The sequence below is a fragment of the Delphinus delphis genome, chromosome 4, assembly GCF_949987515.2.
Source record: "Delphinus delphis chromosome 4, mDelDel1.2, whole genome shotgun sequence".
Taxonomy (NCBI): Eukaryota; Metazoa; Chordata; class Mammalia; order Artiodactyla; family Delphinidae; genus Delphinus; species Delphinus delphis.
This window is the reverse complement of record NC_082686.1, coordinates 70430014-70456498: the sequence shown is the minus strand read 5'-3', so window position 1 is coordinate 70456498 and position 26485 is coordinate 70430014. Positions and strand designations below refer to the sequence as shown.

At 48.1% G+C, this 26485-nt stretch overlaps 1 protein-coding gene across 1 annotated transcript in view; it reads left to right on the top strand.

Moving 5' to 3' along the window:
* HEG1 (heart development protein with EGF like domains 1) overlaps positions 1 to 26485 on the top strand; it is an 81466-nt gene that overhangs the window by 34072 nt on the left and 20909 nt on the right. The window contains exons 6-15 of the mRNA XM_060010836.1: positions 3291 to 3566; positions 4202 to 5560; positions 7630 to 7746; positions 8376 to 8495; positions 12748 to 12851; positions 15571 to 15629; positions 15877 to 16037; positions 19859 to 19993; positions 24855 to 24897; positions 25026 to 25063. Coding sequence (XP_059866819.1) covers positions 3291 to 3566; positions 4202 to 5560; positions 7630 to 7746; positions 8376 to 8495; positions 12748 to 12851; positions 15571 to 15629; positions 15877 to 16037; positions 19859 to 19993; positions 24855 to 24897; positions 25026 to 25063 — 2412 coding nt within the window. The remainder of the gene's footprint in view (positions 1 to 3290; positions 3567 to 4201; positions 5561 to 7629; positions 7747 to 8375; positions 8496 to 12747; positions 12852 to 15570; positions 15630 to 15876; positions 16038 to 19858; positions 19994 to 24854; positions 24898 to 25025; positions 25064 to 26485) is intronic.

Below are 26485 nucleotides of genomic sequence, written 5' to 3'. Positions count from 1 at the left end.
CCCCTCCCACGCACAGCTCGGGGACTTCTCTGCCGTGTCCTTCCACCCCCTATAGCGCCCCCCCCCCCCCCCCCGCCGCCGCCATACCCCCATGCCTGCCGCAATCACACAGCTTCTGGAAGGTGAAAACATCAGCTTCTCATGAGTGGTTGTTCACCCCAGGTCTGGGCTTTCATGGAGAGAAATTCTTTCACCGTCTTTTAAACAGCTTTATTGAGATATAATTCACATTCTATACCATTCACCCACTGAAAGTGGACAGTTCAGTGGGTTTCAGTATATTCACGAAGTTGGGCAACCATCACAGCTATGTAATGCCAGAACATTTTCATCACCCCAAAAAAGCTCTGAGCTCATCAGCAGTCTCTCCCCATGCTCTGCTATTCCCAGCCTCTGACATCCACTAATTTACTTTTTGTCTCTGTGGACTTGCCTCTTCTAGACATTTCTTATACGTGGAATCGTACCGTATGTGGCCTTTTGTATTTTTCACTTAGCATCGTGTTTTCAAGGTTCATCCACATTGCAGCATGTCAGTGCTCCGTTCCTTTGTATAGCCAGATACTATTCTATCACATGGATGGACCACATTTTGATTGTGCTTTTATCCATTATCGGATGGGTGGGTTGTTCCCACCCTCTGGCTATTATGAATAGTACTGTTGTGAACATTCAGGTACAAGTTTTTGTGTGCTCTTGGAATTGCCAGGTTATATGGTGACTCTATTTCTGACCTTTGAGGAGCTGCCAAACTGCTTTCCAGAGCGACTGCACCGTTTTATATTCCCACCAGCAAAGTACGAGGGTTCCAGTTTCTTCACACCTTTACCACCCCTTGTTATTGTCCAGCTCTTTTGATTCTAGCCATCTTAGTGGGTGTGAAGTGGTGTCTCAAGTGGTGTTGGTGTGCAGTTTTCCCAGCTGACTAATGATGCTGAGCATCTTTTCATGGGCTCATTGACCATTTGTATATCTTCTTTGGAAAAGTCTGTTCAGATCTTTTGACGGCTTTTAAATTGGGTTATTTGTCTTTCTTTAATTGCACTGTAAGCGTTATTTGTATACACGTCCTTTATCAGAGATGCGATGTGCAGACATTTTCTCCCGTTCTGCGGGTTGTCTTTTCACTTCCTTGATGTTGGCATCTGCAGCACAAATTTTTTAATTTTGATGAAGTTCTATCTATCAATTGAGAAAACTTTTCCTTTTACTTTTTTTTTTTTTTTTATTTGCGGTACGCGGGCCTCTCACTGCCGTGGCCTCTCCCGTTGCGGAACACAGGCTCTGGACACACAGGCCCAGCGGCCATGGCTCACGGGCCCAGCCGCTCCGCGGCATGTGGAATCTTACCAGGCCGGGGCACGAACCCACGTCCCCTGCATCGGCAGGCTGACTCTCAACCACTGCGCCACCAGGGAAGCCCGAAAACTTTTCCTCTGATGATCCTTTTTAATAATGTTTTTGGAAAACATTTAAAAACCATTCTCAACAGCCTTATCAGTGTAAATTATATGCTGACTAAAGCAAAAATGCAGTAACTTATCATTTAAGCTTATAATAGATTTAAATTCTTACCTCTCCACCACTCATGATAGCAGCTCTTTTCCCCCCTATGAGTACCCTAATTGATGAGGAAAATTAACATTTATCACTACTGATGTGACGTGGAAAAGCGTACGCTGTATCGTAAAGAATACCACATGTATGGGTGGAGGCTGTTTGCTCTTTTATGTCTGTGAATGGAAAACACACACTCTGTCTCCTAAACACAAGGAATCCTTTCCGCCCTACCCCTGTGGCGCTCCGAATTTTTGCCATCCCAGACCAGGAGCTCATGTCCCATAGCCTTTCCCTCTTCAGTACCCTGCACTCTGCAGTGAGGGCGCAGTTGATTGGTGTGGAAAATGTGATCTCAGTGTGAGTGGACCTTGGGGTTCGGTTCTAAAGCACCAGATAAGGAACAGCCTCATTCCTGAAGCCCCCTTGCTCTGGGTTAACATAATGCTTTCTCCCTTTTCCTCTGAAGAGCCCACAGCTGACCGATTCTGCCATCCAGCTTTCAGAGTTCTTGGTTCGTTCCTTTTTCTGGGTTCAGATGCAGCCCCTCTGTTTCAGGGCATGACTTTCCCCTGTGTTAAGTCTGTCAGCCTGACAGGGTTGTTGGCCTAAGTCTTGTGTAACAGAGCCTCGACCGTCATCGTCCGTCCCAGCCCTGTCCTCTTTGCCAGGGAGATTGTGCTCGAGTACACTCAACTCTCCAGCCTCTCCTGGTGGACTTTCTGTGGGTCTTTTAAGTCCTGCTGCCTGGGTCAGATCACATCTGTGACTGGGTCCTGGCTTTCTCAGTGCTGCCCCAGGTCACTGTGTGTCCCTGTCCCCATTCCTGTCAGTTAATGCAAACCTATCATGAAGAGAACCTACACTCAGCTTTGTATCCATTTTCCACCAAGGTTGGTCCATGGGGTGTCAAGGGCTAGACTGGTCTGGGAATAAGAATAAGAATCAGAAAAGAGCCTGTTTGTCTCATTAGATCCAGATGTGTACGCCAAGAAGAATTGGACCTCATTTCCATCATTTCTGAAAAGAAGGATTTATTTGATAATATAATAATCTAAGATTCTTTACGTTTATAGCATAAAACATATACCCAAGAAAGGAGGAAAAGGATACTTATTCATGTGTCACCTGTCCCTGTTTTATCCCTACCAAGGAAATAAAAACTTATACGTTAAAAAAAAACAACCAAGCCCACCCGTAACCTCTGACCACAATGCCATTTCTCACTGATGTGCTAGGGTGAAGAACTACACTATAGAATGACAGACAGTATAGAACAACAGGCCCTGTGTTGATCGTGTATCGCTGGTCCTACCAGGAGGTAAAAACCTTCCAGGTGATACTGGCCTCCCTCCCAGGCCTTGTCGGGTCTAAAGCCCCAGCAGGGTTGTTAGTCTTTTGCCCACTGTTCACCTCTCCCACTGCCACCACCAATTTCCCTGACATAAACACTATTTATTATGTATCACCGAGCAGAAATACCGTATCAATCCTGTTCACTAAGTAATAAACCTTCCCATAAATCCAAGCCACCTGAACAGCAACACTGACCCCCCGCACTGCTTCCTGAGGTTTCAGTCACTGGTGCCTTTGCAAGAACAGCACACAGTTTGGGTTTTCACCTTGTCAGTTTCAAATAAAAACACTGAGAAAGCCTAGGGAAGCGTCTGGCTGACACAGCCCAGCTCTACCCCCCGGAGTGACCGGCCCTCCCCTTTTTGGCCCTCTCGCAGCCACCGAAGACAGTCCTGAGCTGGCCGTCAGTTCCGAAGTGGAGGAGGGGGCGCCCGGAGCCCGCGCTCACAGCCCGCACACCTGGGCTACTTTCACTGGAGTCGGGGAGCGCACGCTGCGATCTCTCACCAACGGCAGCACGACTCCTGGGGATGTGGAGCGCTCAGCGGCAACGCCCAGAGACGCGGAGCGCCCCACCCAGCGGGGGAACGTGACGGCGACCTGGGATGCCCACGCGGTCTCGGGTTCACTGGCAGCCTCGCGAGTGCTCGGAGGTAATGGGCAGGATCTCTTGCCGCGTTCCCTCAGCTCAGGTGTCAATTTGCTCGTGATCCTAGAGTGATCGAGTTCGCTGTCAACCCAGAAAGTGCCTTACCGGCTCCCTGTGAAGAGGACTTTCCGGGTTCCCCCACCTCCCCAGCACTTGCCCCGGGCATTTGCGGTGCTGTCTGCCAGGATGCTTGCAATAAAGAAACCTGGCCATGTTGTGGCTTAGGCCAGTCTCCTGGGAAAGAAATATCTCATTGTACAGAATGGAAAGTTGGGAGGGTTTTCCTTTTTCCACTTAGGCATAACAATTGTTCTATTTGGGGTCTTAAGAGCTTTTCAGATACTAATTTGCTTTCATCAAAAAAGGCCTGTGGAAGGAATTTGGACCTGTTCCCTATTCTTCGGCCCCTGGCCCCGCTTCTCTTTCATGACCATTTCCCCTGCTGCCGCTGTGCTCCTCACAGGAGGGCAGGTCCGCTCACTGCAGACTCAAACCCTGCCTGCCTCCCCGTACTGTCTCTATCCAGAGAAAGTGTGTCAGCTCCCAGGCGTTCATGGGTGGGACACTGAAGGTCTGTCTCATAGTGCAGGTTCACAGATGTCTGTTTAGTTGACCTCACTTTGGTTTTTCCCTTTGCAGTCACTGGAATGAGCTACGATGCAGTGAGTGGCACACACCCTGAACACGGGACGTCCAGTGACTACACAGACCACACCTACGTTTCAGCTCCTTTCACCAAAGGGGAACGGGCACTGCTGTCCATTGCCGACCACAGTTCATCCTTGGACGTAAGGGAGAGTTCCACCTCTTCCGTTAAGATCTCAAGCTCTTTGCATTCAGACTCTTCTTCCTCTTCTCAGGCTCAGGCAGAGAGAAGCAACGTCTCCTCCCACGATGGGGAATACGCTCAGTCTTCCACTGAGGCACTAGTTCTGCGCACGGCCAGCCCTCCATCCCGCACACCCGCCGTTAGTATGCTGACCACTCTGGTTCTTCTGGACACCGATGCTGAATCCGTTGGCGATACATCATCGTCTTCTTCGTCAGGGCCCCCCTTGCCCCAGCCCTCAGTGTCACAGTCCTACCGGTTGTTCTCGTCAACCTTGCCATCGACCAGGGCCTCCACTCACCCACTGCAGTCCGCCCCTGATGTGCCCACACCTTTGTCTTCCTCGCCACCACCCTCACTAGTATCCCTGACAGCGTCTGCCCCTGTCTCGCCGTCTGTCTCACAGACAATCCTCCCACCTTCATCTTCTACCCTGGTCCTGCCCAAGGCAAGGGACACTCCTGTGACTTCAGCCTGGACGTCAGTAATGGCATCATCCGTGGCAATGCTCCCCAGCAGTCAAACGGCAGATCCTAAGAACCAGAGCAGCCCACACCTTGGGAAGCTCGTTACGGAATCAAAGCCACAGAGCCTGGAGACTCTGCCTGTGGAGGCCACGGAAACTGTAACAGTGAGGTCTCCTCTGGGGATCCCTTCGCCCCTGGCCTTAACGGAGTCCTCCACTGAGCAAACCCTTCCAGCCACGAGCACCAGCTTAGCCCAGACGTCTCCAGCTTTGGTAGCTGCCACTCTCCAGACCTCTCGTCCCCGTGTGCCCAGCCCCCAACCCCCGTCAAGCACAGCATCTCTGACGGGTGGTCCTACAACAGTACAGACAGTGGCCGGAAAACAGCTCCCGCCAACCAGTCCTGAAATTCTAGTGGTACGCATCTCAACAGAAGGTGCTGTCACCACAGAAAGGAACTTAGTGAATAGAGATGCTGCCACCGGATCGATCGCCCTGACCAGTGCGCCCACATCAGCAAAAGAATGGACCACGGGGCTTGCCCCTACAGAAGAGCACAGCCTGGCTTCACATTTCCTCAGAACACCTCCTTCCCCCCAAAGCACACCTGTTTCTACAGCTAAGGTGTTGACATCTACATCGACCACCCTTACTGCTCAGAGCAGCACGCAGTCGTCCACAGCACCGTCATCTCCAGCCTCAGGTAGGACACAATCGCACAAGCACACCGAGGCTGCACGGGGCTCGGGGTGGCTGGTATCCGCCATAGGACAGTGTCTGCTTTGTGATCTCAAATGCTTCCTGTTGGAGCGCTTAAATCAGAAAGGAATGTCACGGTGACAGTCTTCTCACCCCTGAGTTTCAGAATTCTTCCCGGAGAAAGAGGAGCGGATGCCGTTGGCCGTGTGTGACATCAGTAGTAGTGCCATTGTAACTTGTAATGCCCCGTAATTGGAAGAGCTTTTCAAGCATGGCTTTAACTCTAGCAAAGCCAGAGTGGGGTAGTGAAGCAGGATTGAAGGGTGGAAAACTGGAGTCAAGAAGCTTTAGGTGGCCTGTCTGAGACACAGAGTGAGCAGGTGCCTGCTCCCAGATCAGAGCCACGAGCTTCTGAGCTAGTCAGCCAGCCCCCCAGTCACCGGGGAAACTTCTCTTGATCCAGGGGAGCCCAGGCTCCTTTGTCTCCCTAAGATTATGATGTCAGTGGATAAATGTGGGTGGAGAGATGTGTTCAGTGAGAGGATGATGAACTAACCTTTCCCATAGTGACTGTGTGACATTGCACCTGAGGTTATATATCTTTATATCCATGTAGAAGTTGCTGGGACAAGGGAAATAAAGCCATCCACATGATTCTTTATCACTTAAGGAAAGGTAGAAGGAAGTAGGATGATACCTCCTTTGATGTCAGGGTCAAAATTTGCTGGATATTTAGCTTGTCCAGACTCAGGAAAGGAAACCTGCTGTTGGTGAAGGGGTGAAATGGGAACTGAAGGGAGGAGGGAAGAAGGGAAGGGAGTTAGAAGCAGAGTTCCAACCAGGCAGCCATCATCCGGCTCGTGGCTGGAGGGCCGTGGACCCCACGCAGCCCCGCAGAGCCCTGATGCATCCGTGCCCCCTTCGTGCCTGTGCTCCGAGCCTTGCTGGGAACTGGAAGCTGGCTCCTTCTTCTGGCAAGTTTGGGATCCCTGCTTCAGGACTCACAGGCTTCATTTCCAGATGCCAAATATATTCCAATACCAGGTAGAACATAATTCACAAGTGTCCCTTAAAGCCAGTTATAGCCATTGCAGTGATAACTGTAGGTGAGTATGAGGAGCATTGTTACTGGCTGCTGCTGTGTCTTTTGTGACAGAGTCCATGGGTGCGGTGTTTGTACATACGGGTGCTGTGCTCATGCAGGTGGTCTTAGGTAGATATGAAGTAGCCATGAGGAGCCGGGACACCATCTTCAGGTTTAGCCCATTTTCTCCAGGGTTATTCTGAAGTAAGCACTCTTGACTTCTGCCTTCTCTTTCTCATTCTACCACTGACTTTTCTCCCTGGAGATGATTTTTCTCCCTCTCCTATGAGTTTTGGCTTTTCTAAATGTGCGTCAGAAACCTTTCCTAGGCAGTTATCGTACAACTGTAGCACGACAAGGCCAGTTATACAGACCCCAACAGAGAGTGTGGTCACTGCACCTGGGAGCTGGGAGTCCAAGAATTCAGTGGAGCTGGTGCATCGCCAGGGCCTGGATGAATGAGACAGGCTCACGGTCACACTGCGTAAAGAGAGGGTGTCGTAGTGTTCACCTGCAGGCGTTGTTCTGAAGGATGGCACGTTATGTGGAGGCCCAGTTACAGTGCGAGACCTTTAGAAAAGAGAAAACTTGGAGCAGGGAGGATGGTTAATCAGGCATCATTTTCTCCTTAACGTGTGTTTTAAATTGGCATTGATTCAAGTAGGATTTGTTAAGTATCCCAAGGCAATGTAATCATCATTCCCGAGCCGAGGGACTTGTAAGCAGTATTTGGATTTGAACCAGCTCCTGCATTTCGGGATCCAACTGTCTAACACGTGTGTGTGTACACAGCTAGTGCCAGCATCCAGTCCCAATACATCTCCTCTGCGCCTCTGGGAACCCATTCTATTGCATAGTGTGGCCTTTCAGGGCAAGTACACAGAAATAAGCAAGAATCAAATATTAGCTGGGAGAATTAAATATTTACCTAGCACTGCCCTTACCTTTCCTGTGTGATTAACTGCATTATATCTGAAATGTGTTTGCAGTTAACAGCTGTGCTGCTAACCCTTGTCTTCATGATGGGAAATGCGTCGTGGACCCCACCAGCCGTGGGTACCAGTGTGTGTGCTCACCTTCCTGGCAAGGAGATGACTGCAACGTGGGTAAGAGGAAGAGTCATCTGCAGTGGTCTACAATACAGTATCACACTGAGATAGGCAGTAAACTCCCTTTTCCTCCAAAACATAGGGGAGTAAGATTTTAAAATTCATACCCTGCTTACTTGAGAATTAGCATGCTTATGTGTTGTCTGCAGAGCAACGTCGGACAATAACATTGACGAGCCTCCACGACCTGGCTCCCTTCTGCGGGCTCCCTACATCCCTGCCACGCTGGACCACCCACCACTCCCTGAAAACCCCTACACTTTCCTGCTCCTGACCTTCACTGTGCTGGTGCCCCAGCCTAGAATCCCCCTACCCACATCTGCTGATTAAAATTCTTCCAGTCTTAGGCCAGATGTTATTTGAAATAGTCCTTAATTCTCCCTTCCATCAAAATCATTACTTTCTCTTTACTTTCAAATCCTGCCTTATATTTATAGTTAGTTGTACTCAAGGCTGCCCCCACCCTCAGTAGACTGGTAGCGCCTTGAGAACAAGGGTAGTGCCTACTCGTTTCCAGGCCCCATCACACCCAGTGCCATTTGGCCCTTAGAAGTGCCCCTTGTACTGGATTATGATTGTGCTGCCTACCGCAGATTCACTGTGACCTTGTGTTCCCTTCTCCGCAGATGTGAATGAGTGCCTCTCAAACCCCTGCCCACCCCTGGCCATGTGCAACAATACTCAGGGATCCTTCACCTGCAGATGCCCAGTGGGGTACCAGCTGGAAAAAGGGATATGCAATTTGGGTAAGAGAGTTTGTCTATCTTGGAATTTTCTCTGCACCACAATGTATTTTGCAAAATAACATTTATTGTTTTTCTCCCTAATCAAAATCAATCTTTGCCCAAGGAATAACTTTAAGGAATATAGAAGGGAGTGGAAGACACTGCCTATTATTCCACCACTCAGAGGTGTAGCACCTTATTTGCAGTCTTTTTTAGTGTGTGTTATATTTTGATATAGTTGAAGTCATGTGGTATTTGTACAAACTTTATACCTTAAACATTTTTCCATGTTATTAAAACTATTATACAAACTTTGTAATGACTGCATAAATATGCCATCATTTGTGCATAACACTATTTGCTTAACCATTCCACCCTATGGTTAGGGGGGAAAAAAAATCAAAAGAATATTCTAACCAAAGAGTTAAAAAAAAAATTTAGGGAGAGAAAAAAGAGAATAAAACCCTGATTATCCTACCACATTCACACATTCTTTTCATTTTTAAAAACGATCTTCGTGGGCTTCCCTGGTGGCGCAGTGGTTAAGAATCCACCTGCCAGTGCAGGGGACAGGGGTTCGAGCCCTGGGCCAGGAAGATCCCACAGGCCACGGAGCAACTAAGCCCGTGCGCCACAACTACTTAGCCTGCGCTCTAGAGCCCACGAGCCACAACTACTGAAGCCCGCGTGCCTAGAGCCCGTGCTCCGCAACAAGAGAAGCCACCGCAATGAGAAGCCTGCGCACGGCAACGAAGACCCAACTCAGCCAAAAATAAATAAATTTTTTAAAAAAGATCTTCATGTTCTTGTCCACAGACAAGATACAGTTTTTACAAAGCTACTGCCATAATTGTATCATACAGTTTTTCACATTTTGATCCCGAATTTAATATTTTATGAAGCTGGTTGGTTTTAGATATAATCTCCATTTTACAGGTTAAAAAGCAAACAACCCAAATGAAAACTAAGGCCCTGATAAAGTACTAACTGGCCCAGCTTGTACAACCGCTTGATGAGACGCCAGGTTTGCAGCCCACAGTCCTTCCATCACACAGTGCTGTGTTCGCTCTGGGAGCTTTCTTGCACACAGGCTGTGTAATCTGTGTTAGAGCGCCGAGGTCAATGAAGAACTTGAAGAAATTACAAATGAGGAAGATAGAGTTATCTAAGATGGATAGGGAGCTGGTGGGTACAGTGACTCAACTTGGAATCAACTTATATTGCCCAGTGTCATACTCAACACAGAGAAAGTGCTCAGTAAATGTGTTTTTGAGAGAGCAAATATCTGTGTCCTTTGAAAGTGTTCTTTGCATGACTTGCAGTGCCCATAGGCTGAGGGGAATAATCAGAGTTTTTAAGAAGGTGGTGTCAAATAACAAAACTAAAACAATTTGGTAATGAGTTTGATGTCCTTTACTCAAGGGAAAGCAGTCCATGGACTGGGGAAGTACAGGGTCTCTCTCACAAGCAGTGCAAGGAACACTCTTTCTGAGCCACTTTGGGCCAGAGTGAGTTTCATAGCGCGTAGAAGCAGCAACATGGACACAGGGCATGATTGGCTGGGGTTGCATATATGACCTTATTTAGAAAGATCAAGGAACAAGGAAATAAGTAGAGCCCAGATTTGACTTTGCTGTTGGGGACTGGCTGACTGATATGCTGCATTACTGGTCAAGGGGAGCGTTTACAGGAACTCTAAAGTTTGACTTGCTGACGTGGCACCCCAGGCAGGTGCAGCTCCATCTTGGGGCTAGAAATGTATTTCAATAGTTGGTACCCTACTAAAATAATGGTAGCATTTAGAAAATTGTTTAAAATACAAGGATCAAGTCAAAGCGTTATTTTTAAGGAAGAAAAATCTGGGAGTATAGACATCAGTCAAAGTCGAGAAGTCCTCGTATTCTAATAGATAATTTGCAGTTGGGTCACCTATTCCATTTAGCTACACCCTGTAAGAAATCAGCAAGGAGTTTTCAGTTTAAGAATGGAGATGATGGAAATGATTTTATCTTGAAACAGTATGGAAAGTACACTTGCCAGGGACTCAAATGCCAGGCTTCCAGCTCCATGTCCAGCACCTACAGCACACTGACCCCTGAGCATCAATTTCCTCATCTGTAAAAATCAGATTACCACCTGCTCTGCTTCCCACTCAGGGTTATTATGAAGATCAAATAAATAATATATTTGAGCAAGCTTGGAAAATGGTAGGGGTCTCCAGGTGGGAGGTATCCTTTGACATTAGTCTTCTAATCTCTTGGACCAGAGCTGAAAGCAATGAAAATGATAAACTACTTTGAATATAAAGCAATAATTTTGGATCTTTAAAAAATCATTTAGATAACCTGTGTAAATCAACAGTTAAAAATCGCCCTAAAGCCAGATGATGTAACTGCAGCGTGAAGATGGGAATGTGTCTGGGAGAGGGCAGGGCTGGGGGGACACTGCGGTGCCTTATTCGTATTCACACAGATGCAGAGGCCACATTTACTGTCCTGGTTCAGAAGAGATCTGTGTACCTGATGCTTACCATATGTATGTTTCTGCACAGAGTCTGGGCACAGACCTAGACCTGTGAGATGGGAGGACGAAGGAGCGGGGTGACTGTTCTGGAAGCCTGTGTGTGGAGGGTCCCACAGGCACCGTGCATCAGGAGGAGAGCCACTTATTGTGTTAACAATCATCTTTCCCTTTTCAAGTCATTTAGCTTCATTGTTCATAAACACCAGTGGAATATGCAAATTAGAGCACGCGGAAGCTCTTTCATTTGGCCAGGAATGTTTTCAAAGCGCTCCCTGCTTCTCAGAAAGAGTCCTAAGCAGCTGGCTTCACTGAACTGTAGAACAAGCAAAAAGATGTTAAATAAGGATTAAGGGCTTTAGACAGTAAGTATAAGATGTTAAATGTTTTCTCTGGCTCATCTGTGGGCCTTTTTCTTAATTCAGCAGGCAAGCTTTCTATGAAAGAGCAGCTTCATGTGTTTCTGTGTTTGCGTTTATTTATATTTTTTTCTGGTCCAGAGGGAAAGATAAGAATTTAATCTAAAGGAAGATAAGAGCCAGATATAAAGCAGGCTGTCCTAATTTTTTTTTTTTTTTTTTTGCGGTACACGGCCCTCTCACTGTTGTGGCCTCTCCCGCTGCGGAGCGCAGGCTCAGTGGCCATGGCTCACGGGCCCAGCCGCTCTGCGGCATGTGGGATCCTCCCGGACCGGGGCACGAACCCACGTCCCCTGCATCGGCAGGCGGACTCTCAACCACTGCGCCACCAGGGAAGCCCTGTCCTAATTTTTGATTGTCTGCCCATTTGTAAGTTCTGTCACCCTCAGGCCCAATCAGCACAAATTGATGTTAACTAGAATTTTATTTTATGAGTGAAATGGGCCTTGAAAATGGGGCTATTTTCTTTCATGTCTGAACCCAACAGTATCTTGAATATGGGTTGTTTTCATTGTATGGCTTGTAGTCATGGAGTCTGGCGGCCCCCTGAGTGGAGTCCTGTTACAGGTGTTTGACACCTTTCTCTGTAGCCACTTGGTTGTCCTTAGACTATGAGATTCCTCATGGGGCTGGGGGTTTAGGGGGAAAGAAGAACTTGGAAGATGGACACACATGACGTTAAATGTTAATTTTGGCCCTTGGGAGCTGGGTGATCTTGGGAAGTAACCTGGCTTCTGGAAGCCTCTTTTATCAATGATAGAGCAGGCATTTCCTCTGAGCAAGAGGCATGGGGAATGGATGGAGGTGACTCTCATGAGAAGAGGAAACCAGAGCACGCCCTTGAAGTGGAGGGCTGGCTAACTTGGTAAAAGACCTAGAGAGAAAGAGCTTTCCTCCATCCGAAGCTTTATAGGGGCCCACGAGCGTTTGTCTTTCCAACCCCACGTCTCCCTCCCCTCTTCCTGGAAGTGTGTTCTTTAGACCAGCTCATCTCTCTCCTCTGTTACAGCTTCACTGAGCATCTAAGATGTGGGAGGCCACTGGAGAGACGAGGGAAGCTCACTCTCTCAGAGCCCTCACACATATGAAGAAGGCTCTTTGGAGCCTCTCACCCAAAGGTCTGCTCAGACTGAGTCTTCAGCTCAGCTCAGTAGGTGCTCCCATTGCTAGAGGAGCCCCGAAGAGGGAGGGGTGGTCTCCACCCTCCAGGAGAAAGAAATGCACAGAGAGCATCCTGGGAGGTGGAGGAAAGTTGGGTGCCTTGAGATTTACAGACACTCAGCCATGCGTAGGTGGACCTTGTGAGGTCTAACAGGTTATGTTTTCATTTTCAGTTAGAACCTTCGTGACAGAGTTTAAATTGAAGAAAGTATTTCTTAATGCCACCGTGGAAAAACATTCAGACCTCCGTGAAGTTGAAAATGAGATCACCAAAACGGTAGGTTTCCCAAAAGGCATCTTCCTGCTAGTCCTTTGTTTTCCAGAACAGATTTTATTCAGAATCGGGAACATCCTGGGGATCAGCTGTATCTCCCGGGCTGTTCATTTCTATTATATTTGGAAGGTGAACTTTAGGGTAAAATTAAAGGCCTCTCGGAAGTAGAAGGGAGGTGTTGAGAACCAGTGATGCCTGTAGAAGCATTTCTTCTAATGTGTCTTCCCATGCAGCCTTTATTGGTGCCTTGGCATTTCTTTTCCATGTTCAGACTCATAGTTACAGACATTTAGGTGACATGCACCAATAAGAGCTGCTGGTGAAGCGGAAAGACCCAGAAAATCCTACTGTCCCATCTGCTGTTGACATGCTTTGTGATTTTTCTGTCTGTGTTATGGAACCTGGAGAGAATGATGCTTTTTTCTCAAGGGAATGCCAAAGGTGGAACAGTTAATCCTATTATCCAGGGTTGAGAATTCACTGAGTAGATTATCTAGGGGCCTTTGATTCTTCTTCTTTCCCTCCTTGCCTGCTTTTTGTCAGGAAAAAGACAAGAGAGAAGAAAAAGAAAAATGGAGAGGAAAGAAGAAGAGATAGAAATGAAGCCTCTCAGCTGCTACCGTAGTCTAAGATTTGGTGTTCAGAAAATTGAAATTTGCCATTAAAATAAGTTTTAGAGATTGATTTCTGATTTTAATTTTACTTGTTCTTTATGGGTAAGAGTATATTAGCCAAAACCTATAGGATTTTATGGGACCATGGGTTTTATTTGTGTAAAATGTAGATTCCAATTCCATTTCTGTAGCTACTGAGCGTCTACTCTGTGACAGGCACTTTACCAGATGCGTCACTCCTATAAGAGGTATTGCCAACACTTTTACAGAGGGAAAACTGGCAGGTTCTGGGAGTTAGTGACATTGCCTGAGTTTACACAGAGCAGGTGCAAAGTTAGAGACCACTCTCACTTCTGACACCAGTTGCGAGTTTGGGGGTCCCCAAGAAACACTCAGTTTTGATAATGCACTAGAAGGACTCACAGATCTCACTGAAAGCTGTTATACTTGTGGTTACGGTTTATTACAGTGAAAAGATCCAGGTTACAGTCAGCTAAGGGAAGAGACGCATGGGGCAGAGTCCAGGAGGGATTCAAATTCAGTGCTTCCGGTCGTCGTCTCCCCATGGGGTCATGGACAGGGTTAACTCCTCTCAGCAATGATGTGTACAGTATTCATAGAGTATCACCAACCAGGGAGACTCACCTGAGCCTTGGTGTCTAGAGCCAAAACACAGATAGTCAACTGCCCATATGGCTGACCTCAGTCTCCAGCCCCTCTGGAGAGGTAACCCTTTGGGTTACCCTTTGTAACCCCAATCCTCACCATAAATCACACTGTTAGATTATCTGGAGCAGCCCAGGGTCTCCAGGTAAACAAAGGCAGGACATTCCAAAGGCTTAGAAATTACCTCCCAGGAGTCAAGGGCCAGACCTCTCTTTGAGTAAGGTCGAATTCTTTACTATATGACAGGGTTTTACGTCTACTAACCCTATACCTGGTGTTCTTGGCACTGCACCACAGCTGCCTCTTAGTTCGGTTGTAGGTCAATATTTCCTTCTAAGATAGTACAGAGGCTGAGAAACTCGTGCAGAGGTACAGTCCTTCCCATTACACGGTGCTCAGTGACTTATCTGATTTGCTCATTTTTACCCAGTATCAACATATAATTTATTAGTGATGTGACATCCCCACCCCCAAGATATAGTGAAGATTTGGCTATGACTAGAGAAGATTTAGGCTATGACTCAAGTAGTCTTTCCCAAGGTGCCGTTCTGTTCTGAAATGTGCTATTTCTGTTTTTTCCTGGGGAAAAAAGTTTAAGTAATAATAATAATAAATCGTTACCTTGTGAATATAAAGTCATGTCATACAAAGCCAAAAAAGGGTTTGATAGCATCCCGTGTTTTGAATCCATCTTGTGAAGGGTGAGATGTGTCTGACACACAGGCTTTGAAGACAGGTGGGTTGCATTGGTCAAGGTATTGAGACCTTCTGCTGCATAAAAGGAATCCCCAGCCCCTACTGTCGGTGGAGGGGGAGTGGAGAAGCAGGCATGGTACTTCATGCCCCACAGGGATTTTCTGCTCTTTCCGAGAGCACAAGGCAAACACAGGGAGAGTCACTCTTAATTTGCTCTCTACAAAAGGGCTCTTGACCCATGTAATGTAATTTCCTATGGAGAGCCTTACTGAAGAGGACCTATCTGTGAGTTAGGTCAACTCATTGTAGATTATGAGGGGTCTGTGTCAGGCCTGCCAGACCTGGGGTAGCTGAAAGGCACCCAGCCTTTTCAGTGAGGCTTGTTCACTATGCAAAGTCCAAATAAACAGTTGCCTCTGAGGTTTTTGAAACCCTGGGTCTTAGAAGAGATCTGCTCCTTTGAAGATGTTTGCATCCAAGGGTGCTGTTCTGAACATCATTTCCTGCCCAGATTTTCCCCACTGATTTATTCTCTGCCTCTCTCCCTTTGTACTCATGGAACAACAGAATAAGAGCAGAAAGGCATTTAAGAAAGGAACAGAAAAGACACCACTCCTGCGTAAGGCTGCCTGCTGACAACTTGATGGCTGGAAAATGCCTATTTGATCCTGAAAATAGGAAATTCGTTCTAGGTTTAAGGCTTTTGTCTGACTCACAGTTAACGATAAACCTGTTCTTCCTTTCAGTTAAATGTGTGTTTTTCAACATTACCTGGTTATACCCGATCCACAGCTCATGCTTCTAGGTAAGTAACAGGATTATATTCGTTTGTGAACCAGTCTATAGAAAGGGGAGGATGTTCTAACATGGGTGATGGCAACAAAACTGGGCCTTGTTTTGATTGGGCCATAGGGTGATCCGGGGCCAAGGTCACTGGAACTTCATGCTTTCCCAGCCCATCACTGGAGAATGGGGAGGACACTCATTTTCCAAAAGCCCTGGGGCCCACATGTCGTTTTAGGACAATTAAAACCTACGTATTTTGCCTGTAGGGAGCCCAGTGCGGTGGTGATGTCACTGCAAACCACCTTTTCCCTGGCCTCCAACGTGACGCTGTTCGACCTGGCCGATGGGATGCAGAAATGTGTCAACTCCTGCAGGGCCTCTGCTGAGGTCTGCCAGCTCTTGGGTTCTCAGAGGCGGATCTTTAGAGGTAAGAGGCCCTCTGCGAGGACCCCACCCATTCAGTTAGGCACAGACTGAGGGTAGACGTGTAAGGCATTCAGGGTTCAGGTCCAAGAAACTTGTCACAGAACCAGCCTGAAATGGGCGTTAAGCACAAGGCCTTTCTGCATCTTTGTGTACACATGCACAGACACACACACACACGCGCACGTGCGCACGCACACACACACACACACAGAGTCCTGTACACCCAGCCTTGAAGGCCCCCAGTCCTTGGCATACTGTTTCTATTTCTTCTATCCAGCATTAGTATTGGAAGGGATGTAGGAGCTGATGTAATGGAGCAAAAAGCACTCTTCTTTCCCTTGAAAGGTTCCTCCTCTCTCTGGGGAGATAGAAATTCACACACAGAATGTACATGCTTGTCAATGACTCCAGACCTTCATCTTGACATACCATTAGGTTAAAAAAAAAAGCATGTACAGAATCACCCGTCTTTCTGTGTATTTGTTTGCAAATTCTATTTGCACAGAAACAAGACTAGAAGATTAGAGGGCAAACTGCTCACCGTCCATGATTTCTCTTTTCTTGCTCTTTATCTGTTTTTGTTGAAAGCTTCTACAGTGCATCTGATGTGAGGCAGCTGAAGAAAGGGATCAGAAACAAGTTTGGAAGGCAAATTCGGGTCTTGGAGGGGAGGTTTCGCCTCTGGGATGGGAAAACTCTGCTGGAATCAAAAGTGCTTCCTCATGCAGGGGGGCTTGCCCCTGCTGTGTCTCATAAGTGGTCAGAGCTGGCTCGCTCATTTTACTACACAGAGGACTGGTGAGGGATGCAGAGTCGGAGGGAAGCTCCCCATCTGGTGCCCAGATGCTCGACTAAGTTGTAGGTAGCAGGTTTGGTGCTCTGCCTGCTGGAGATCCAGGACGTTCCCGATGAGCTAGAGCTTTGTAAGAGCGGGTCTGGAGAGCCCTCCTTATGGACTGTGCATTACAGACCTGGCAGTTAACCTTTTGCTCAGGGATAAATGCTAGAGCTTTGCCCATTTAAGGGCTATTCACTTGAAAAAAAAAAAAAAAGAGAGAGAGAGCTAAGCATTCTGGAGTTGAAGTTGCTATCATTCAGCTTCATTGGGGAATTGGTTAAAAAGTTCCTGCCCCATCACACGGTACTCTGCTTTGATTTTAGTTTCTTTCTCTTGCCAGTGATTTAAAGGTTCCAATTTTTCCTCCCCAGAAAGTAGGAAGGGGACCTTGCAGTTCACTAAACACGTGTGGAATACATGCTACGTGGTCAGCATTATATTAGGTTACTTTTTTTGTCCTTAGTAAATGTATTTCATGTTTTGCAAATCAAGTGGCAAGATATTTGGATTTGTAAGGGCCATGCCCGTGGCAGCCCTGCCCACTCTCTGGCCCCCATTCTTCCAACTGCTCAGATGTAGCTTACGGGAAAGCTCGTGTCTTCCTTGCCAAGGTCGCTTTTTTTTTTTTTTTTTAAAAGACTTTTTTCTAGGGCAGAGTTAGGTTCACAGCAAAATTAAGAGGCAGGTACAGAGATTTCCCACAGACTTCCTGCCTCCACATGTACTGGTGCCCATTCTTTGCCTCTGCTTTCCAAGCCCCTGAGAACAAAGATGGCCATGCATCTTGGCTGAAAACAGCCTCACCTCTCTGTTTTCCCTCCCAGGGCTTCTCCAGGTTTTGCCAGCACACTGCTTGGTCCCTCACTCACCTGTCTGAGTGCTAGAGAGGCGGGCTGGACAAGGGGGAGCTGTCAGCTTCTGACATCTGGGTGTTCCCGACACGTGGGAGGCACCGGGCCACTCTGGCCGCTGCCCTTGGAAGGGCAGTTTCTTCCCCTTCAATTCACAAAACATCTACTTCCTCGCCTTTCAAAGAACTGTAGCTCTCATCTCTCCAGAGGTTTAGAGTCCTTGGAAATCCCCCAGGGAGCGTCCCAGCCTTAGATTCACATAAATTCTCATTGTCTGTTTGGCGGATGGTATGCGCAGGAAGGAGCATGGGAATTGTAGATGCAGAAAAATCACATCGCCAGGCTGAAAACGAAAACGGCCTTCTACGTGGTTCCGTTGGATGGACTGATGACAGAATGTTCTTTGAGAATTTTGAGGATAGCAACCCCTCCATCGCAAAGGCGGGGCCAGCTTTCCCTGTCTTCAAGTGAATCTGCTTCTGTGCCGGGAAGAGTTGCTTCAGCAGGGCGAGCAGTATTTGCCAACAGGCGGGATTCGTGGGCAGGGTGGAGGGAAAACGTGACATTGGCTTCCAGAAAATATCTAATCAGGCCAGGCAACTCAGGCTGGCTGCTGCACCAACTAGTACCAGCCTGGACGGCCTTCTGTGCTGGAGATATTTCTTTATATTAAGGCTTTAGATGAGAGATTGTGGCCGTTTAGTGCCCCTCTGTGCCAACTTCACCGTGTTTGCCTGGTGAGATTTTCCATTTTTCATTTTTCTCCCTTAAATACAGACCTTTCACAATAAACAAAGGAAATTGTATCACACACACCAATAGGTTCTGATTTAGCATGCCAGCTTCCACTGATAAAGGCAGGAAATTCAGCTCTGAGAGCTGAAGCTGTGTCCTAAACTAACCTCCTGTGACCAAGGCACCCACTGGCCCCGAGCTCTCGAGACTCAGACAAGGAGGCAGATGCCGGGGTCCCTGTCACCAGAACCTGCCTGGGTGGGGTGGGGGTATAGCTGTGCTGTGTTAAGAGCTGGCAGCTGGTTTCTGAATCGGTTGGTGTTTTCCTTAAGGTGGGAGAAGGGAGCCCACACCTCACTGCCCAGTGTACCCGTGGCCCTTCCTCGGCTGTCTCCTCACGCTGAACTTGCTCACGCCCGCCAAAAACAGCGGCGTAGGTCAGTCTCACCCTGTACATAGTGTAAATAAGTTACCGTCCACTATCCAAGTGATTTCATATTTTTGTTCTGTTGTCTGTATACCCCAATTACGTATGTTTTTTTGTTAGACCTACCTTAGATGGTAAAAAGCACCCTCGTCGTGTCCACTGCATACAGCCTCAGAGAGGGCGTGCTGTATACAACCTGAGAGAGGGTTCACTGTTTACAACTTCAGAGAGGGTCTGCTGTACGTAACCTCAAAGAAAGCCCACTGTATACAAACTCAGAGAGGGCTCACTGTGTACAACCTCACGGCCACATGCCCAGCAATGAATGCTTTCGGATAATCATGAAAGAGTTCTTTGTCGTCCCTGAAATGAGCCTGGCCCACATGGCCAGGAGCTGACGACCCAGAGCCCAGCAAGCCCCAGGCGGGCATCCGTACAGCGGGCAGGCGGACAGTGACAGAGCACATACATCCCGGCTTACCTTCCACACCTCTCCTCAGAGTCAGTCTGCTAGGCAGCAGGCTACCCGCCACAGCAGGCGCTGCGTCCCTTTAGGCCAGACAGACACAGAGCCGGGACACACCTTAGCCGAGACAGGCCTTCTTCCTAAGGGAGCGGGTCACACTTTCCGGGCTTGTGCCGATTCTCCCCTGCAGCCCTAGAGCGTGAAGGTGCAGAGGATCCCACCCGTCGAGGGTTGTGTTTGCGGGGGACGCTGGAGCTGGCGACGGCACCCCATTTCTTCTGGGTTTGTTTTCTGCCCCGTGAACTTTCACTAACAGACCCGGGGGCCGACTCGGGGGAGGAGCGGCAGAAGGCAGTGCAGAAGTGCCCTCTGAGAGGAGCGGCGCGCCACGCAGGCTCTTTTGGAAAGTGTTCTCTGAGCCTCTTGAAACAGGAAGTTCACGCATCTTAATGTTCGACGTGGAGGAGGTTTTGTTCTGTTTCACTGGCTTGTTTTTCCATTCTAGCGGGCAGCTTGTGCAAGCGGAAGACTCCAGAATGTGACAAAGAGACCTCCATCTGCACCGATCTGGATGGGGTCGCGCTGTGCCAGTGCAAGTCTGGCTACTTCCAGTTCAACAAGATGGACCACTCCTGCCGAGGTACCGGCCGGTCTGGGGTTCTGTGGCCCAGGGGGTGGGGGAGGTGCTTTCCTCTGCCTGGGGCAGTGTCTCTGCTCTAGGGGTGACTGTTCTAATCTGGGGGTAACCGGTTCTAGTTATTTGGCTCCCAGCAGAGTTGAATACGTTATCTCCCTGGAATAATAGCATTATCTCTGACTGGAGCACACTGGTCTGGCCAACCAGATTCAAAGGAAAAGAAAAGAGAATGGAATGCCTGGGGTGGCCAGGCCTTTTTTTTTTTTTTCCTCCTAATTAGAGGAAATTAGAAAAATTACTGTTTTAATTCCCAAAGCTTTATTCTATTGTCTGCTAATCTTTTAAAATGAAAATACCAGCACGGAAGCAGGGCTGTACCTTTTAGTGGTAGCTGGCAGCCCGGGAGACCTGAGTCAGAGTCCCACTCTGCCTGCCCGTCCTGTATCATCTCGGGCAAGTCACTTTGCTTCGCTGAGCTTGAGTTTCCTCTTCTGTGAAATGGGTGCAGTGATACTTCGTTGGATATTCTAAGAATTAACGAGGGCAGTGGTTACGGAGGTACTTTGTAAGCCATCAGCCTTTGCTCTTGTATTTTACCCAGGTTGTTGTTGAACCAATGAGTTCTGGTTTTAAGGGTTTCAAGGCAGAAACCTAATTCTGCTAATCTCTTAGGTGAGGATTAACTTCATCCAGTTTGAGACGAAGGCTGGTCAGTGCGCGCAGTGCAAGAATACTGCTTTAAAATAAAATGAATTCAAGTCCAGAGCACTGGGTACCCTGCCTTACGAAACCCTGCTGCAATTCGTGATCACAGGAAAACTAGCAACATAAAGGCATCACGTAGCCTTAGGCCTCGCATCACATGAGAACGTGTATGGCCCAGTTTTCCTGCTCAGTCAGTGCCTGCTGGTGACAGATGTACTGGAATCTGAGTAAAAATGGCGTCCTGGGGAAAGGTGACATGCCACTTATTTCTGTCAGGACTTCCCATTAGAGGAGAGGATAAAAATACATTTCAGGGCAGTGCTCTCATCCTGCGCTTCAGACCCTCTGACTTAGGTGCTTTGCAAGTGCACCTCCTCAGCTCTGCACACAGGCCCTGGGGTGGGGTTTGAAGAGGAGGCCCAACTCTGTGGGGCAACAGGCCTGATTCTGAAGCTCACAGCGCTTCTCAGTGCCCTGTCAGTCTGCCGCTTTGATACAGAGGTGACGCTTCTTAGTTCCCTCTTATCTGGTTTCATGCAAAGTGCTCCTGGCCCGTCTTAGAAACTGGGGCACTGAGCCCACTTCATGTGTGAAGGTAACGTCCTTCACACATGAAGTGCGCTGACGTCCCTGTGTGCTGGCGGCCGTGTGGCTACGTGGGGCAGTCATTTCTGTACGCAGTGCCTCTGCAATTTCGGGTGGCCTCAGGAGCAGCCCTGCCACCTTTGCTTCTGACTGGCATGAGTCATTTCCCTCTCTTTCCAAGTCAGTAGTTCTATAATTGTGTCGCTTACAGACTAGCATTAGCAATAGCAGAGCTGTCAAGGATTTACCAGATGCAGTGACACAGGCACCGGAAACCTTATGTCTATCAAGTAATGACCGGAGAATCGGCATAAGAAAACCGTGGTTAGCTTTTGGGCTTGTGGCCGAGGCCCTATGCAGCCTGGCTTCTGCAGTGTCCTGTTGGTTAGATTTTCACCCATGGCCATCAGAGCTCCATGAATGGATCCCGGAGCTCCTTGGACCACAGCCCGGTCAGCTGGGTTCTGAGGGGTTACAGTGACATCTTCTGGCCGTTGGTGCTGGAGCACGGGGGTAGTTAAAAGAAGTACCCTCTCGGACACCTCAAATCCGGGGTCGGTCCCTGGTGTAAATCGAGGCTAAAGGCACGTGGGTGTGTGTTTTCTAAATCTCTGCACTTAACAGTTGTACCTTAGCAACTGCATATTGTTCTTTATTGTACGCACACACACACCTTCTCAGTGTCTCCCATAAAATGTCTTTACCAGACTTTCCAAGCATCATGTAAAATTAAAGTAGGTGTCCTTCCTGTAGATGTCTTAGCTTCCGTCCATCATGCAGATATCCTGATGAATTCTAGCCACCTGTTTGCGGGTCTCTTTCTCTGACCAGGCTGCAGATACCTCGGGTGCCCGTCTCTAGAACATGCTTGCACATTATGGGGTTCCGTAAATGTCTGTCGAATGAACAGTTGGAGGGTAGGGCAGCATATATGATAGGACAGGATTGGCAGGTCTTGATCTGGCTTCCTGCAAGGGAACAAAAGAGCCCTGAAGGCTCCACCATGTACTTCTGGCCTTTTATTTAAAAGTCCAGAAGGTTCAAATTTGCTTGTGTTCCATATCAATAGGGGAAGCCCACTTGGGGTGTCTATGCTGGCTGTTGCCACATTCATTTCATCTTCAGTGTTCTGCGGGTCAGGGTCCCTCTAGAGCGTGGAGATGCGGAGCTGGATCCTAAGGCGCGCTGGAGTGCCTTATGACAAGGTTTCCCTCCAAGAGCCCCTAGAGCGGCACCAGGCCCACGGTAGCAGTCGGTCTTTGATGAATGACTGAATGAGCCCATCTGAAATAAGGACATATCATTACACCAGGGAGCCAGGCCACTTCTGAAGCGAAGTGAAAACAGCCCAGCCCGTCAGCTCATAGACAGGACAACAGATGGACCTTACATCTGGCTGGATGACAGCCACAGGGTGGAAAGCTCCCACCCAGCAGATGAGGGTTGGGTGCGTAGATTTGCTGTAAAAATATTTCCAGGAAGAAGTGTTCAGAATAGAACAGACTAGTGTGACATCAGCCTGCCTCGGTGCTGAGACGGGCGGGGAAGAGTCACTGGGATGCCAGCGGTCTCTGTGTAGCTGCCCTGCAGACAGAGCCATGGGTCATCCAGGGGCGGCTTCCCCTGCTCCCACGACCCGGCCATAGCACAAGGACTGCCAGGGCGTGGTGCCTTCCACGCCGGGGAGACAGGAGGTCTCGGCTTGTTCCTTAGAGAAGGCCCCAGCTGAGCAAGGCCAGCTCAGAGAACTCAAAGGTATCAAAGATTTGGGAGAGGGGCCTCATTTCTCTTCCCTGAAGTGGGATACGATTATGCTGTACCTTGTTGCAAAAAAGATTTGAAGTGCCTAATGAAAATTCATTGTAACAAGATGAGATTTAATTTGAAAGGTAAATCAGGTTGAAGGAGACATAAACTGACTACTTTGTTGAGGCTAGAAGGAAAATGAATATGCAGAAAGATATACCTTAAGTTCCCGCGTGTTTCCTAAAGATAGGCCGCTCACTCAGGTTCTGAGCTTCCTGGACACTGAGGCAGAGAGAAACGTGATTTTGAAAGAAGTGGCGACCGTCATATAAAGTCCAGTTCTTTAGGCCCATCCCCGTTTTTCTAGGCCCCAGGGCCCAAGAGAAGCTTCTCTGGAGCATCCACATCACCAGGTTACTGAGTGGTATTGGCGACGTGGTCCATGACAGCCTGTGATAAATACCCTAGGGGCTTGCCTGGGGCTGCTGCTAGTAATAGATTGCCCTTAATAAAGAGAGCATAGCTCAGGAAAAGTGATTCCAGGGGGCCAAACAGTGCAGTGCAGGCTCACAGCTCTCATGATCCGCTGTGAGAGAATTTAGATTATTTAGAACAGTATTTTCCAAACCATTCCACAAAACTCTAGTGATGTATCGATCGTCTATGACCACAAAATAGAGACTAGAAAGATTTAGTGTCTAACACTAAAAAAGAGAAGGAAGAAAAAAGTTCAGCACATCTACGTAGTTAACATTATTATGCACTGATCCTTAAAGGAGGAGGCAGGAGGTCTGTGAGAGATCTCCCATCCCAGCCTGCAGGGCGTGCAGCCCGGTGGCACTCACATCTCACCATCCGCGTGTGTGCTGTCTGTCCAGAGATCGCTGCTCGACGCTTTGTACCTTTTCTTACCTGTGATTCTTGTATGCAGCGCGTGGCATACATTAATCACGAATCAAATTCCTATCATTCCTTGCAGCAGTGAATTTGTCCGAGAGGAGATTTTTTATTGTCTGCTTTCATCCAAGCATGCATTACAGCTCATGGTGTTCTGTCAGCTTATTGTAATGCTGAAAATGTTCCGTGATCAGATCCATGCAGGAACTGCTGATCCAGGGGAATGGCTGGCCCACAGGCCTTCAGTGAAGCCGTGGTCCACGAGCTGTACTGCCAGAGGGTTCAAAGCTATGGTCTTGGGTGATGTGCCGATTAGGGCTCATCTAGGTATGTCTAGAATCCACTACACAGACCACGGGGTGAGCGTTCTCTTATGGAAACTGAGGCACCCACCAGGGCCATGGCTCTGAAGGTGTCACAGCTCTCACTTCCTCACGGAAGGGGGTTGATGGAGCCAACAGCTGGTTAAAGGTTTGACTTACGTTAAAGAAGGTGAAGCACTTGTCTTTGTGTTTCCGGAAGGATGTTACACAGGGGCCACGGAGAACTTCCAAAAATAATTGCATATGTTGGATAATAATTACAGCTACGAACAGTTAGTGGTTACTATGCGCTAGGTGCTGCGCTAAGTCATTTGCATGCCTTAGTTTACTTAATCTCCTCCAAGAAACTATAAAACAGATATTATCATTATCCTCTTTTTTATAGCTGGGAAACTGAGAATCACTAAGAGGTTAAGAATTTTTTTTGGTAGAATTGAGTTGAACTGGCAACAGTATTTAGGCCAGGTTTTAGGGAATTCTAAAGCTGTTTGTAGCTTGCTGGATCTAGAATATTGTTGTGGCCTTTAGGGTGGCTGGTTTTATTAACTGTCAGTTGGGACCAAGGGAAGTCAATAGACACGTTCCTGGATTTTCCTTTTCTCTTTCAGCCTGTGAAGATGGATATAGGCTTGAAAATGAAACCTGCATGAGGTAGGCTCCGTGTTCATTTATTCTGATGAATTTGTTCCAAACCTTATTTAGAAGTTACTTAGGTAAATTGCCTCAGTTATTTTGATATTTGAAACTAATTCTTATTCTTTTTCTTTGTTGACTTGCAGTTGCCCATTCGGCCTTGGTGGTCTCAACTGTGGAAACCGTAAGTATGCAGAAGTCCCGAGTTCTGCGTGGGCAGGGCTGGCACGGCTGTTGGCATGCAGGGTGTCTGCCCCCTCCTCTTGTCCTCAGTTCACATCTGCTGTCTTCCCAGCTCCTGTGCTGGGAGGAAAACAGATCGCTCTCCAGGGCCTGGAGGTTTGTAGGGGAGATAAACGCTTTCCTAAATAGCCTGATTGTGGGGTGTTAATCAGTACATTAGGCGTGAGGTTTGAGGCAGAGAGGGAGGGACCACACCCAAGGAGAATAGAAGAACCTCCTGGGTAGTTTCTTGGAGGGGATGGAATTGGAGGTTTGGGAAGACTTTGACTGGCAGGTATGGAGGGAGAAGGAATCCAGGGAGAGGGAACAGCCTAAACAAAGGTCTTGGGGCAGCTTGGGCCTGTGGTTTTCAGGGACAGTGTGTAAGTGGGTGTGGCTGAGGACAGAAAGAGAGGAAGGCGGAGAATGGGGGATTAGGTTGGCAGAGTATGTGGGGACCAAACTGTTGGGACTTTCGATGGAGTCTGAGAGTTTACTTTTTAATCAGTAGCCACTGTGGCACTAGCAAGAGTCTTAGAGCAGGAAAGCAGTTTGATCAAGAAAATCAAGTCGGGCTGCCGTGAGGAGGACAGAGGACAGAGGAGAACGTGGGGCCGTTTAGACCAGTATCGTCGGGGCGGGGGTCAGGGCTGGACGCAGACTGGGGGGTCCCCTGCTGCTAGCTGACGTCCATGCTCCCGGGTACAAGAGGGTTGAGTGGCGGTGACTGTGCACATGTCAAGTTTCACAGTTAATTCACTTCTTTGAGAGAAGCAGTTGGGATTCATTCCAGATCACTTTCACTGACATTTTCTTATACTGAGACCTGAGAAATTACAGTCGCCCTCAAAATTATTGAAAGAAATTCTGGGATATAGGATGTAGCAGGAATAGTAACACTCAGTATTTTAGGACAGCTTTGTCCCTCATTCCATAGAATCTGCCAACAGTCCATATTCTAAGTTTACTAGACCACAAGTAGACATGACTTTATTTAACAAGAGGTGCTCCTCTCACCCCATCAGTCAGAAATTCCAAGTGTTTTAAAAGCTCTTATGCCAGAAATGGGGCGGGGGGTGAAGACTAGATAGATATTTCTTTTTTTTTAATTATTGATTTTATTTATTTATTTAAATTAATTTATTTATTTGGCTGCGTTGGGTCTTCGTTGCTGTGTGCGGGCTTTCTCTAGTTGCGGCGAGTGGGGGCTACTCTTCGTTGCGGTGCGTGGGCTTCTCATCGCGGTGGCTTCTCTTGTTGCGGAGCACAGGCTCTAGGAGCGGGCTTCAGTAGTTGTGGCACGTGGGCTCGGTAGTTGTGGCTCACAGGCTCTAGAGCGCAGGCTCAGTAGTTGTGGTGCACGGGCTTAGTTGCTCCGCGGCAT